The sequence below is a fragment of the Xyrauchen texanus genome, chromosome 2 (genome assembly GCF_025860055.1).
Source record: "Xyrauchen texanus isolate HMW12.3.18 chromosome 2, RBS_HiC_50CHRs, whole genome shotgun sequence".
NCBI classification, from domain to species: domain Eukaryota; kingdom Metazoa; phylum Chordata; class Actinopteri; order Cypriniformes; family Catostomidae; genus Xyrauchen; species Xyrauchen texanus.
In genome coordinates this window covers 15,262,073-15,278,658 of record NC_068277.1, presented here as the reverse complement: position 1 = coordinate 15,278,658, position 16,586 = coordinate 15,262,073, and the positions used below count along the sequence as shown (strand labels likewise).

General features: G+C 35.8%; 1 protein-coding gene across 2 annotated transcripts in view; it reads left to right on the top strand.

Annotated features, from left to right (window-relative positions):
• The window catches only part of kif7 (kinesin family member 7), a 30,929-nt gene extending 23,011 nt beyond the window's left edge, over positions 1-7,918 (top strand). For both annotated transcript variants that reach the window (XM_052090284.1, XM_052090276.1), the window contains 4 exons: positions 1,307-1,513; positions 2,142-2,340; positions 3,426-3,587; positions 5,952-7,918. In XM_052090284.1, coding sequence (XP_051946244.1) covers positions 1,307-1,513; positions 2,142-2,340; positions 3,426-3,587; positions 5,952-6,346 — 963 coding nt within the window. In that variant the 3' untranslated portion in view covers positions 6,347-7,918. The remainder of the gene's footprint in view (positions 1-1,306; positions 1,514-2,141; positions 2,341-3,425; positions 3,588-5,951) is intronic.
• Positions 7,919-16,586: the final 8,668 nt, after the last annotated feature.

Below are 16,586 nucleotides of genomic sequence, written 5' to 3'. Positions count from 1 at the left end.
ATTAACCACTGCTGTGAAGGTCCAAAGATAAAATAATTTTTTAATAATTATTACAAAAATACCATAAAAGTAGTCCTTTTTGAAACTTTACAGCTCCTGCTCACTATACACCAATCAGACACAACATTAAAACAACCTGCCTAATATTGTGTAGGTCCCCCTCATGCTGCCAAAACGGCCCCAACCCGCATCTCAGAATAGCATTTTGAGATGCTATTCTTCTCACCACAATTGAGTTGCCATAGACTTACCGTAGACCAGTCTGGCCATTCTCCGTTGACCTTTCTCATCAACAAGGACATCTTTTTAACATCTTAAACTTGAGTCCTATCTTCATCAGTTTGATTGGCTATCTCAAATGACTTTGACGAGCAGTGTTAGACTATTGAGCGCGGTAAAAATGAAACTTTTTTTTTTTTAAACCATTATGTTATGTTTTGGGAGGGGCATATCTGATACATAATGGTTAAGTGTATTGTGATTACGGCCCTGGGTGTCCCATTCCATTTTGCACTGCACACTCTGGCACTACTACTGCCAACAACACAAATAAACAGTTTTTAGAATGCTTGTGTCTATGCATCCAATACTGACAGCTTCAAGCCATTGCATCGCATACTTGCATCGCATACTTGTGTCCCGTGTAAACAGGGTGTTGGCCAACCTTGTTTGTTTGATTTAGAATTTAGCATTTCAAAATTCTTAAGCTTAGACTGTTTCACACAACTACATATTAATATTAAAATATACATTTTAGTGCCCATAATAACTTTTTAGGGGATACACAATGTGCGTAAGCACCACTGCATAGCAGACGTGCATCTGCAAATAAAACTTCAGTGCTGAGACTTGTTTTGTGTATTGTAGAATATACAGTAAAAATGCATTTTAGGCCTATAGGATTTATCAACGTATTTTGCAATATAGAACAAGATTTTAAAATGGAACATGAAATAATGAAGTCACCCATGGTTTGAAAAAGAAATATGCCTGTCAGACTTGATGTATGTTACGTGCAGTAAAACTGCAAATATGATTGAATCTGACTGGGGTTTGGGTTCCATTTCAAGTAAAATAATTACCATTTGAATGTACATTTTATTTCCCTGCTTATGTCAATTATATTTCACAAAGATAGTTTATAATAGTTTTTCAATGGCCCACTCCCAATAAGCATTTTATAATTTATGGCCATTATCAAAGGAAATATTCAGTATGGTAACCCAGAAATCATGTTTTTTTTTTTTTTTTTGTATATAGAGATGTGCAAAAGATTAAAACTGCATTGTTCTTTGTTCACCATCAGGAAGAACGAACAATATTCCAGTTGGACGAGGCCATTGAAGCTCTGGATGCCGCGATTGAGTACAAAAACGAGGCGATTACCCAAAGACAGAGGCAGCTACGGGCGTCAGGGAGCATGCTCACTCAATGGGAGATGAATCTGATGGCCAAACTAGCCAATCTGTCTGCATCTGAAACTCGAGCCCTACTTTGTAAATACTTTGATAAGGTCAGTCAGTATCCTCAAATTCTCAATATCTTCTCGTTTATGAAGTTGAAGGCAAATTAGTTTACTACTTTGTGGTGTTGAATTTTATTTGAAGAGGTGCAATCTATTATTGCTACAACTGGCAGACCATCATAATGCATCTCCAAAAACCTATCAACGAAAACAACACCTCCAAGTCTGTGTTTTATCACGGCCAAACATTGGTTTCTTGCCTTTTTGAACATGACTACTTTTTGACTGCTGTAAACAACACAGTTTTAGTCACACATTTTGCAAGGCTCTCCTACATTCCAAAAATTATGTCATTACCTACCATTACTCTGGTTTTTATTTTACAAGCAATTTAATGTATTTCATTCAGATTAAGTCAGTTTCGTTGAGCCAACATAGTTTAGTTGGATTAGGTAAAATCAATGTACTATAGTAGTTTTAACTCAACTTCATTCGTATCATCAATCTTAATTGTCTCCATTTGTATTCAATTAATTTTCTTATGTTGCCCCAACTTAATATATTTTAGTAATCATTAATAAATGTCATGTGAGCAATTAATAGAACTGTAATTGAAGAGGGAACAAAAATTATATATTGTATGAAATCTGTTTTATTGCCATATGTGCTCATGAAGGTGGTGTGTCTTCGTGAGGAGGAGCGGAGGTTGCAGTTGGCTTTAGCTGAGCTGGAGCTGAGAGTTGAGGAGCAGCAGAACTTGGTTGGATGGTTGGAAACAGCTCTTGAGAGACAGCAGCTAGAGGCAGACCGCAGACTCACCCAACAACAGAAAGAGCACGAGAGAAATGTCCAGCTACTGCTGCAGCAATGTCGAGGTTTGAGTCCGATACAGTCACTATAGTCTTCATATTTAAACTGACTCCAACACAAAGATACTCAATTAGGCCTGTTTAACACATACTGTGTTCATCTGGTGTCTAAATTAACAGGTTACAGCATTTGCATAGGTAAGTGAGCCATGTGGCAGTAAGAGTTCAGAGCACATCAGAAAATGCATTGTAAGCCTGTTTATCAACACAATCTTTACTAATATAGGCTTATATTAAGTCGTACAACATACTGGAGGGAATTAGTTTCCAATTGTTTGAAAAAAGATATTTGTTTGGAACTTGTACTTCCTGTCTGACAGAATCCAGATGATTTGAGCAGTTTTGTGATTCTGCTTCTGATATACTGTAAATTACATTTCAAGACAATCAAGCTTGTAATAGTTCTGAATAGCCAACTCCTGACCATTTTACAATTTATGGCAGTTATCACAGGAAAAACTCAGTGTGGTACCCCAGTAATCACTTTAGTCAATTTAGAGAGCAGATGCTCTGTACACAGCAGAAACTCAGTGTGAAAGTGCCCCTGCCATTTCCATTCATGGAGCCGCACTACACCCCGCAGGTTTCAGTATGTGTGAAACATATTACTCATTCATCCTTGTCATTCGTATTTATCCTTGGTTGTACAACTTAGCAAGTATCCTGAAATAGCATTACACTTAGTTTATATTAAGTTAAATAACACTTGGAAAATTAAACCAATCAATGTATTACAAATGTAATATCAGTTTAATTGTATTTAATGCCATAGTAAACATACTGTATGTATGGGTCCAAAATGACTCATTAGGGGTAATAATGCAAACTCCTTTGATTATTAAAAAAAATTAAAATTTAAACTTGTCAGTCACATGGTCAAATATAAATTGATTGAGGCATTACTGGAGTGTCAAACAAAAAAACATGCCACTTCATTTAAATATTTTTGTCAACATGTTGACAACCCCGTCATTTTTGACCAACGGATGCATTTAAAGGTCATCAAATCTGGGCAAATTTGGTGATCATACTCCTTGATAAAGGAAACAAGCATTGAATGTTAATGCACTGATTGTTTATTGTGTTTCTAGAGCAAATAGACGAGGGTCTGGCTGGTAGACAGAGGAAATATGAGGGCTTGATTCATAACCTAAGCAAAGAGCTGAACTTCTACAAAATAGCGAATCAGGAGCTATGTAACAAACTTGGGGAAAGGTGTAGCTCCGTCAATCAGGCTGGACAACAAATTAAAGGTGAGAACTGTTGTTACACAACTAAAATGTTGAGAGTTCCTGATGCAATTTCCAGTATTTTAGTATTTTTAAATCTTTTCAGTATTTCAATATTTCAGTATACAACAAAAATATATATTTTTTTCACATTCAAGCAAGGCAGCACTGTACTGGTATTCCTCATACATTCCATTTTAATTAAATAATATATAGATTTTTTTTTCCAATTATATTCAATATTATTTCAGATGTTAATGGGATAATTTTCAGTTTTGGGTGAACTATCTCATTATTTACTCACCCTCATGCCATCTCCGATGTGTATGACTTTCTTTCATCTGCAGATCACAGAGATTTTTAGAACAATATCTCCACTTTGTTGAACCACACAATGCAAGTGAATGGTAACCAGAACTTTGAAGCTCCGAAAAGCACACAAAGGCAGCATAAATGTCATCCATAACACTCCAGTGTTTTAATCCATGTCTTGTGCAGCGATCCTATTGGTTTTGGGTGAGAACTGGCCAAAATGTGACGCATCATGCCATAACAGCAAGCACTAGGAAGTGTAATCCAGCTTTAAATCTTGATTGCAAGGAGACTGCAGATGTCTAGATATATAGTTGAGGACTTACATTTTGGTCTGTTCTTTCCCAAAACCAATTGGATCGCTTCACTTGGATTAAAACACTGGAGTCTTATGGATTACTTTTATGTTGCCTTCATGTGCTTTTCAGAGCTTCAACGTTTTGGCCACCATTCACTTGCATTGTGTGGTTCAACAGAGCTGAGATATTATTCTAAAAGTCTTTGTTTGTGTTCAGCAGAAGAAAGAAATTCATACACATCTGGGATTGCATGAGAATAAATTAGAGAATTTCCATTTTTGGGTGAATTAGTTATTTAATGTACAGTCTGTATTTTATACTATTTTAGAATTTTAAGATTTAGACTGGAAAATCTTCTGTTGACTTACAGAAATCTCAAAATCTAACAGCCATTGTAATATTTGCATAATGATTTGTTATTGGTCTTTTCTATTCAAACCATGTTGACACCTTTATGCTGCAAAGAATGAATGGATATGAGAATGAGAGGATAATTACTATGGTAGTTCTGCCTTTTGCTGCCTCACGAGCACTGTATTTCTTGCTGGAACTGTTCATTTAAATTCTTGTTCTTGATGGTTAAAAGTGAAATCGACTTTGACTACAGCTGCAAAGAGCCTACGTTTTACAGTAATGTCCTAGAATTGTAAATGAATAGGGTAACAGGTTAAGAAGTCATTAGTTAACCTTAACAGTTGCTTGCTTGGTTAGCTAGGGAAAGGTAACTTGTACCAATATCTTAAATGTACTACTGGCTGGATTTACTAGCCATAGTTGAACCAATAACTTTGAGATAATGTATATTTTGCTATATTGGCCAACTGTGCATTATCCATTTTTGGGCTGTAACGAAATACATGTAATGGTGTTTTGTATTCAGAATACAAAAATGAAGTAACTGTATTCAGCCTTGTTACGTTTTCAAACACTTGCATTCATTATAGTTTCTTTATGAAATTTTGTTTGTATACTTTTAGAATAATTCTCTTATAATGAACACAAAATAAGGCAGACGAAAATAGATAAAACGGAGAGACTTTTTTTCTGAACACTGCACACTTGTCCTCTCGCTCTCTATTCCAAAACAGATGCAGTGCATGTTCAAGTGTTTCCAGGGTTGCACTTTCACAGCAAATTTGGCTAATTTTAAAAATGTAATTGCAGGTTAAAAAAATGACAATTTAAATGACTATACAGCTCAAATAATTCATGTGAATTCTTTTATAAAATTCTAAGCTTCATATTTCTGCCTTTTTAAACCTTCCAAAAATTGGCCCCATTCACTTCAATCGTAAGTGCCTCACTGTAACCTCGATTTTGACTTTTCAAAGTCGATAATTTTTTTTTGTGGTAATCAACATTATGCCACTTTTTTATTTTTTATTATTGAACTTGTATTGAGTGGTGGTGGTGGTGTAGTGGTCTAAACTGGTAATCAGAAGGTCGCTGGTTCGATCCCCACAGCCACCACCATTGTGTCCTTGAGCAAGGCACTTAACTCCAGGTTGCTCCGGGGGGATTGTCCCTGTAATAAGGGCTCTGTAAGTCCCTTTGGATAAAAGCATCTGCCAAATGCATAAATGTAAAAGTAAATAAACTGACATGAAATATTGAAAAGAGTCCACAGTTATACTAGAGTCATAAAACTAGCACGGCTGTGTAAGAAATATGTCATTATATATAAATATTTGACCACAGAATGTTGTAATTGACCAGTCATATTTTAGCATTCCAGAGAGCTGTGTAATAATTATGACATTTATTGCACCTTTCTCAGGTACCAGTTGTAACAGTCGGCTCTCAGGTGGTGTTGAAAGGGTCCAGGGCAGAGTTACTGACGACGTGGTCAAGTTTCCCCTTGAGGCAGACGCAGGACCTCAGAGGTCGAGGGAAGAAATACGGGAACTGGTGCATGCCCCTCTTCCTCCAACATGGAGGCGCTCTTCTCTGCCCTCAGAGGACCAATACAGCATGGAGGAGTTGCGACAGAGAGCCGCTTGTGAACTGCCAAACAACAGAATAGTTCAGCCCATTATGAATTCTACACACTGGAGTGGGACAGCCTCCTTGCCCATCACAAGACCACGGAGAGAATTTAGGAAATCAAGCCTCAATACGGGACCACTGTCTTCTAATTCAGCAATAATTGATGTTCGGAGAAATCCAGTGTAAAGAAGTCAATTTTGTACAGTTAGTTAATTATCAGTTCAATAATCCTTGTTTTTTTTATATATATAAAAATACAAGATTCATTATTATATTGGTAGAGATAGACTTTTTTCATGGAACTGTTTCAGGTTTCAGACCCTCTTGGACACCTCTTTAGTGAATGTAAAGTGCTTGTTCTTTAATGCATATTGAAATAAAAACAGTTGCCTTCACAACAACAAAAATCCCAAATCGATGCATAATACATTTGAAACAGAAAGGAAATCAAGAAACATAAATAACAAAAATAAATATTGTAAATGTATAGCATTTTGATTGGATTCAAATAGTCTGTAATACATTGATTTTATGGATATGAAAAAAGTTAACCGAGTCAGCCAGGAGTCGACCCTAAAATCTTCTGAACAGCAGTCAGACGCGTTAACCATTGTCCAAAGGACAGTGTCCATAGTGGTGGAGCAACAACAAAACTAAAACAAATAGTCATAGAGACGTGGGGTCGAATCTAGCTCTGGAATATAAACTTTTATATGATTTTATCAGTTCAGAAATCGTTATGTGATTTTAATCTTGTGGCGTTTTCGTCTTATTGTTTGTGTCACTATTAAAACGATTGTTACAAATAATGATACATGGACTGGAATAAATGGTGTAACAATTCTTCTGATGTGTCATTCATATTGGAAAATGATTTTTTTTTTTTATCAGTACTATTTAACTGATGCATGATATCAATGGTGTAACAATACTTTTAGTATATTAATAATACTGGAAAATGCTATTTTTAATCTGTACTATAAATATGTGTTTTATCTGGCCCGTTTACGTCTGTGTCGTTCACACTTGCTCTTTTGTGTCGACATATTGAATGTCTCTAATCTTGAGGCCTTTTTCTTGTAATGTATATATAACCTTCAATTGTTAAAATAGAAGAGTGACACGTCAATAATAATACGTTTTTCCGTTTTGTTCTAAGCAGCAGCCATGTTGACTAACTGACAAACTAAATATTTGCTCATTATGGGCTTAGTAGTAGTCATAGAAGGCCTGTTATTAGTCATTACTATCTATGAAAAACCTGAATCTTTTGACTGTTATTTCGTCTTATTTTAATTGCCTTTTTTCGGGAGTAAATTATCTTTTGTCTGTTTGCCTCCTCTGCTGGTGAATCTGTGAAAGGGATGTTTGTGACAGTACATTTAGATCGCAGGCATCGAGATATAATGGATAAAGCGTAAAATTAGAAGATTGCAGGTTCGAGTCTTGCCGGGGTCACACTTTCTTATTTGTTCTATATCTGGGATATTAAATTATACATGGGTGAGACATATAATCGTAAATTTAAACAAAGTATCTACATTTCCCATATGAAAGATTACATCATGTTAAAAACATATACAAATGTTTTTCCTTGTCAATTGGTTGGGAACAGGGTTGCTACAGATAACAGAATACATGCTGTAAAATTGAATTTGTCCTGTTGGATTACTCAAGGTCAGTAACGTAATCTGAATACTTTGGATTACTTCATTACTAATTGTTTCACTTGTTTTAACTAACAAGTAAATAAAGAAAATCCACTTCAATAATAGGCTTTGTTATGCAGTTACTCAAGTAAATGTATGTTGTTTTAAGGATTTTTAGGTATTTTTTTAAAGAAAAGCAATATTTAAATTCTCATTACGAATAAGACTTTTGCAGTATATCTTTGCTCTAATATAAAAGGTCTTACTAGAGAAAAGCAAAGTTATGCTCCAGTGTGCATTTTCGTCATTATAAAATATGTTGCCATTATTGATTAAGTACATAAGCACTCAGTGTTCAAAACAATGTTCTTATCCTACCCCGATTCATCAGTAAGCCTTTAAACAATCATTTGTATTTTGAGCTGTTGGGTCGGATTTGGCCGAAATCGCTTTCTTATGTCCTCTTTGCGTCATGATGTCATGTCCATAAACACAGGAAAGAAGGGCCTGCTGTCACATGTTCCGGCTGAGGACGCTGTTCATTTCAGTCACAAATATATACAAATGTTCTAATGTAAACATGTATCAAACATACAGTATAAATGTACATAGTCCTTCTGTCCTTATTGTGAAAAACTTGAGCTCCTGAAATAATGAATAGACTGAAGTATTAGCTACTTTTTAGAAGTTAGACTGTATTCTGAATTCTTCATGCTATAGTATGGAGATGTATTAATTTTCCGTGAAAGGATATTACATTGTGTGTTGAGTATGGAAACAGTATTCACAACGCAACTTGTGCAATGCAAAATATGATTATTCTAAAAGCAGAAACTAAAATCGGCTAAGCCTGCAGTAAGGGCTGTAAAGAGATGAACCAATGAAGCAGAGCTGGAACTACAAGCCTGCTTTGATTGCACTGACTGAAGTGTTTCTGAAGCTGCAGCCACAGACCTGGACGAGCTCACAGATACCGTGACCTCGCATATCAGTTTCTGTGAGGATATGTGCATCCCTACAAAGACTTTTTATCATTCAATAACGATAAACCTTGGTTTTCAGCAAAGCTCAGACAGCTTTGTCATGCCAAAGAGGATGCTTACAGAAGTAGGGATATAATTGTGTACAACAAGGCCAGAAACACACTGACTAAGGAAATCAGAGTGGCTAAAAGAAGCTATTCTGAAAAGCTGAAAAAACAGTTTTCAGTCAGCGATCCTGCATCTGTGTGGAGAGACCTGAAGGTCATCACCAAGTTTAAGACACCACTCCATTCGCTCTGTAGAGAATCAACAAATGGCTGAATGTGTTTTACTGCAGGTTTGAAAAGCCCAGACTCACACCCCACTTCACACACCCACTTACACCTCCTGCAACCTCTTCCCTCCTGCTACTCAACCTGCACTTATGGTCTGTGAGGTGAACACAGATCTTCAAGGAACAGAAGACTAGGAAAGCTTCAGAGCCAGATGGTGTTTCACCTGCCTGTCTGATCTGTTCACACAGATCATCAATCAGTCACCAGAGCAGTATGATCATCAACATGGGACATCTTTGTATCCTGCAACACCTCGACAGACCTGGGACTTCTGCAAGTATCCTATTTGTGGACCTCAGTTCAGCCTTCAATGCCATCATGCCTGATCTTCTCTCAACCAAACTGACCCAGCTCTCCGTGCCCACCCCAATCTGTCAATGGATAATCAACTTTCTGACAGATAGGCAGCACATAGGAAACTCACATCCGGGACCCTCACTATTATCATTGGTGCTCCTCAGGGATGCGTTCTCACTCCACTGCTCTTCTCTCTGTACACCAATGACTGCACTGCAAAGGACCCCTCTATCAAGCTCCTGAAGTTTGCAGATGACACCACAATCATCGGCCTCATCCACAACAGTGACGAGTCTGCATACAGACGGAAATGTGAACAGCTAGCTGTCTGGTGTGGTCACAACAAATTTGAGCTGAACACACTCAAAACAGTGGAAATGATAGTGGAGTATTCCTTTACACCCCAACCCTGACCAATACAGTACCAAACTAGATTTAATCTTTCTGTCTATTTAAACATGAACTTTAGATGCAGTAATTTGTTTATGATTAAAAATGTTGATTTTGGCATTGCAGATTTGAGGTTAGACTAGGTTACTTTTCTCACATTGATTTTGATTGATTTTGCAACAAGAGCAAACAAATGTAAACCAAAAAATACAAATACAAAATAAAGGACATTTTGAAAACCGATATAGCGTAAATAAATATATAAAAAAGCTGAATATTTACATGTTACATTTTCTTTTATATATTTATCTACAGGATTAACATTTACAAAAACCAGCTATTGATGACTTTGAGTGAAATTAAAGGTTACAGTGAAGAAATAACCACCAGATGGCGACATAACACCAGATTTCCCATTCTAGATCGCAATTTGAAATTTTAGATTGAACTCACCAGTGCACTCTATAGATGAACAATAAATATATAAAAAAATATTTAAATAATTTACTTCAAAGTATGTATTTGATATTTGTATAATTGTTTAATAGTTAGTCTCCTTTTGATATTGTATGCATATATATATATATATATATATATATATATATATATATATATATATATATATATATATATATATATATAGATAGAAAGATATGTGTGTATATATATATATATATATATATATATATATATATAAATTAATTACGGTCAAATTAAAAATTAAAGTAAAAATGAAATTGTTTTAGAAAAATATATTTATGCTCATCTATTTAAAATTATTTCATGTTTTATTCATTTTAACATTCAGGGTAACATATTTGTATAGAACACGATAATTTCTCAAGATATGTAAGAAATGTATTTTCTTCAGTATGTCTCATAATCAAGTTCATAATGAGGTAAACAGGTAAACATATCATCATGTATATCTCTGGGGAAAAACACTGACACCATTGTAAAATTATCAGTTTCTCTTTATTTACTATTTATAAGTATGTGTTTGAGTAAAATGAACATTTTTGTTTTATTCTAGAAAGAACTGACAACATTTCTCCCAATGAAAATGAAAACTGGTCAAAATAACAAAAAAGATGCAGTGTTTTCAGACCTCGAATAATGCAAAGAAAACAAGTTCATATTCATTTTTAAACAACACAATACTAATGTTTTAACTTAGGAAGAGTTCATAAATCAATATTTGGTGGAATAACCCTGATTATCAGTCACAGTTTCATACGTCTTGGCATGCTCTCTACCAGTCTTTCACATTGCAGTTGGGTGACTTTATGCTACTCCTGGCGCAGAAATTCAAGCAGCTCGGCTTTGTCTTGTGGACATCCATCTTCCTCTTGATCATATTTCAGGGGTTTTCACGGGGTTCTGGTCTGGAGATTGGGCTGGCCATGACAGGGTATTGATCTGGTTATCTTCCATCCACACCTTCATTGATCTGTCTGTGTGGCATTGAGCATTGTCCTGCTAGAAAAAAACAATCCTCAGAGTTGGGGAACATTGTCAGAGCCGAAGGAAGTTTTCTTCCAGGACAATGTACATGGCTTGATTCATGCGTCCTTCACAAAGACGAATCTGCCTGATTCCAGCCTTGCTGAAGCACCCACAGATCATCACGACCCTCCACCAAATTTCCAGTGGGTGCAAGACACTGGGGCTTGAAGGCCTCTCCAGGTCTCCGTCTAACCATTAGATAACCAGGTAGAGGATCGGTGATGGTTTGGGGGTGCTTCAGCAAGGCTGGAATGAAACGTTGTTAGTACTTTATAGAATAAAACAAAAATGTTAATTTTACTCAAACACATACAAATAGTACATTGAGATAAACTGATAATTGTGGTCAGTGGCAGTGACAGTGGTCTCTCGCACACATTAAACATGAATGCATAGGAAACACAAATAGTCTACAAGTTTGTATATTAGAGATTTTGATTGTATTTGTCCAATTAGTCTCCTTAATTCTTTCTCCATCGAGGCATTTATTTGAGAGGCTTTAAAAAATTCTAAAGGCTACAAATGAATGGCCATTAGTGATTACTGAACCTCTTAGCCTAAACATAATTTGGCATTAACATAAAAACATTGTAATATGGAAAACAAAATGGCATTTTTTAAAAAAGGAATTTACATTTTCTTTTGTAAGATGATGAAATTGAACTGAAAAATAAAAATAGGCTTTGTTTTGCTTTATTGATTTAAATGCACAATGTCAGCATTAGACTGTTTAACGGAAGCCTAGTCATCTTTAGACTTTCTTTATACAGGAATAAAACACCACAACCTAAGCTATACTCAAAATTTATATTTTTTTTACATAGAAATTTGCATTGTTGGAGATTTTATGAAAACGTGCTTGATTATGCGTAAAGTCGCATCTAGGGGTCGCTGTTGTCAAAGCCAGGCTTCCGTTTGCAGACATTACACTTCCACATGTCAATCATTTAGCGCAGGCAAAAACCAAAGTTTAAGACCCTGGTTACTCACGTGTTAATATAAGCAATTACTAAAGCAATAAGAATTGTACAAACAAACATTAGGACTTATTAAAGACAAGTTTATTCATATTACTCAGTAGGCTACACAAACGTTATTAGAATGTAACATGAAGACAGAGATGTAAAGTCTGAGCAAGGTCATCATCTCCAAGTATTTGTATTGAATTCAAATTATTGGACATAATTGGAAATCTCCAATTATTTGATTGGAAAATGTATCTGTGATAAAGAAAAGTGTTAGTTATTCTGGCGAACAATGTTCTCCATATACAAATGGCAAGACGTGGACCAAAAGTCTAAATGAACCATGAGCCAGAAATGCACTACTCGTATGATTGAAGGTTAACTTAAAATCCCAATCAGTGCTCGACATGTTGAAATAAACATGTTATAGAATGCTGTGCAGCGACATGTCCGAATCCAATCTTCTGGATGACAATATAGGCTACCTCACTGCTGTAGGGCATATAGTTAACCAGATTGGAAGACATTGGTGAAGAGAGTCACAGGTCATTTTTTTTAAAAAAGTGACCTTTCTAAATTAAGGGATTGGATTCTTCAATTAAACGTTCAAAACGTTTAAGGCCGAGGTCAAGCAAACAAGATCTCTACTCACCATCGGAATGTACATTTAGTTCTCCTCCAAATATCTTCTGTAGTATTCCTATAGGCTACGATGCACACATGCATTTTTCCTCTACGGATTCATTTTAAACTGGCATTCAGCGTTACATACGAAGGCTACATGTGCACGCGACTGTATATGAATATTGTGTACATTACTGTTACGTAAAAATAAGTTATTGTGAGAATCATGCAAGAAAACCACCAATTCCAACACGACCACTACTACTGCTACAACGAATATTAATAATAATAATAATAAAAACCTAATAACTTATTATACAGTAGGCATTTGTAGGCTACTCAGGCGACAATGTCATAAATACAGATACATTTATTACAATTAAATGACGTAGGCTACAGAGAAAAAGTGTTTATTTCCAATACGAACATGCATGTAAAAAGACTAAATAACTTTAATGTTTACGACAGTAAGGAAAAGATATAGACGTTTTAAAGTAGACTCATTTAAACTGGATCTGTCCCACGTGCGGTTTTAAAATGCGGTCTTATGTTTGCATGCAGTGTAAACAGTAGTCTATATCGAGTTTGCATGGAATCAAATGTTGAATCAATCTGAAATAAATATAGTCTGTTGTAATAAAGCATAGCCTATCACATATATCTGCTCTGTTTGGTTGTTCTATTGGGAAACAATAAGTGATCATATGAAATGTTATGGTTTATTTGAACCTCTGTGTTACATTTTTAAACAAAAAGAATATGTAACCAATTAACAAGCCATCAAAAGCATATAACTGACCTGATGGTGCTGAAAATTGTCCTTTCATTCGCGATTAAGGAAGTTTCCAAGAGATCTCAATAACTAGGTTATGAGTCAAAAATGCAATAACACAAATGCATATTTTCTGTAACATGTTGGTTTCAAACGCCTATATTTCAAATGTGACTTTAATTAGAACAATCTATCTCCCAAAGTAAAATTAAAAAATCATATATTTTAAATAACTGTTGGTTTAACAATTGAATACAATAAACCCACAAAGGAATGCATGAGTCAAATACAATAATGAAGGGACCCATTTGTTGAACTGTGTTTAAAACAATTTCATACAGTTGTCACATGTGTATATAAATTGTAAATACAATTTATAACAATTTCTGCTGGACAAAACAATGGCTTAATAGTTGTGTAGTTATCCTTTACGTTTCCTTATTTGCAGATAATTCCTATTGTAGGCTGTTTCATTATTGTTTTACTTTTTATATTCTTTTTTTTTTTTTTTTTTTTTTGGACAATAACGATGGATATATTTAATAACTTTTTTGTAGCCTAGACTTTTAGGTTTGTGCCCATATAAACACAAGAATTGTTCACTGGAGTAAAACGTGTGGCAAATAGTCCCCTATTTGAACGTATCGCATTTTACGCCTATACCACATCAATAGCCTAAATAAATAAATAAATATGTCAGGCTTTGAAAATTATAGAAGATGCACCATTGCAGTAGCCTACCGTATCTTGTGTTTATAAATAAGAGTATCTTTGTAAATTAAAGCCTTAGACATCATTCCTATGTTTTGAATTTTCCTCTATAATAAACATCTGCTACTTCTGGAGAATAATGATGAGTAAATGGAACTTAATGAATCTATGTAGAGCCTACTTAATTAAGGCGTAGCAGGGCCGTAGTGGGGTGAAAATTGGTAATGAATCTAAGGGCCGAATGGTCCAGGGGGGCCCACAACAAATTCAAATCTGTATTTTGTAATAGGTAAAGGGCCCAGAGCACTATACATTCAGGGGTGTCCATAAGTATAGGAACTCTGCAACCTGACGCGCACGTCAAGCCAGAGAGAGAGAGAGAGAGAGAGAGAGAGAGAGAGAGAGAGAGAGAGAGAGAGAGAGAGAGAGAGAGAGAGAGAGAGTCAGAGAGTGAGAGAGAGAGAGAATGGAGAAGAGTGGAGAAGAATGGATTGGAGAGGAGAGAGAGAGAATGGAGAAGAGTGGAGAAGAATGGATTGGAGAGGAGAGAGGTGCGCGATGCATTCTGCGCGCGCTTGGATTGTGATTGGTCGCTCGGCTGCCTACTGCTGGAGTGATGTCACTGCAGGAGCAAACCGACAGAGGAGGATGCATTTAGTCAGAAACTAGACACTTCCAGGCTGGAGAACATCACATCCACGGGAAGAGCAGAGCGCATTCGCTCTCGACTGCAGAGTGGAAACTGAATGGGGACATTGCTCATGCATGGTTTGATAAAACAAGCCTGCATGTCCTCTTACATCCACGCACGAACACTGTTAACAAGATTTCAAGGGGGAATTCCCCATCTTGGAACTTAAACTGCCTGTTCCGTTCTCTGGATCGCTGAGAGGCACCATTCGTGGGTTGAACACTTAAGGACTGCGAGTTTATGAACTGGAAAATGTATAATTGAAGAGCTGGCACAGAAGAGTAGCCTATGCTTTTGGCATTACAAGCTTCTGCACTGTTCATAGATTTTTGCTTCAATTTTTAACGCAAGACGCACGGGAACCTCTAATTGTCCCCGACACAGAGGCACTCGTAGCTTACTTTCTGACAGTGAGGAATATGCACGTCATTGGTATAGAAGTAAGATTTTTAAATTATCTGAATGGTTTCTATACTTGCTCTTCATAATATCTTTTAAAATCAGCAATCCAGCTTGACTATCTTAACTGTTTTTGGTCACCATTTCTGTAATCTATTCTGACGTTTATTTGGGATTTATCAATAGATGCATATTTGGCTAATTCTAACATTTTACGTCAATTGCATATAATTGACCTCAAGACCTTGTTCAGTGGTCTCTACTCAGCAGGTGGACCGGTAATGAGACTTTGTTAATACCGAGATTTTAATTAAATGTGTAGTGTGCCTATCTATAACAATTAAATGACTAGGCTATACATAGTAGCCTATCTATGGCCTAACCTTAAAGGCATTTTTAAATAAGTGTGGACTATACACAAGAGCATGGTTGCAGTGATTTAGCTCTTTAATAACTTGATTTTGAAACTGGCATACGGGTTTGTTTAAACATATCTGTTCATTTCATGTAAATGTTTTACATATCCATATATATATGGATCGCTGAGAGGCACCATTCGTGGGTTGAACACTTAAGGAGGATGCATATATGGATTTGTATATATGGATATGTAAAACCATATCCATATATACAAACTGGGATATATATATATATATATATATATATATTTCTGATGTCTAATAATACGAAAATGATTGCTTTTAAGTAGGCTACATGCTTATGAAGTACTTACTTTGCGTTATCCTGCAGTAGGCTATGCTTGATTAATAAGCATGAGTATTCGAATTATTTAAAAACAACAACAGGTTTGTCCATTAGGCTAAACGTAATTACAAGTAGATTCAACTATATGACGTCACTTACTACGAGAGGGAATTGTGGGTTCAAGAGACACGTTTGTAAAGATACAGTTTCGTAATTTTAGCATCAAAACGGAACTGCTGAACTATTCTTCCCGTGTGGCCTTTTTAATACAATGTTATCTGACGTAGCCTTTTATAGGCCTAAAATTCGGATAATTTTTCTATACCATTAATTGTCGCGGCATAATTCTGAAACACGCGTTTATTAGATATAACCAGACTGTGCATTAGAGTGAGTGCT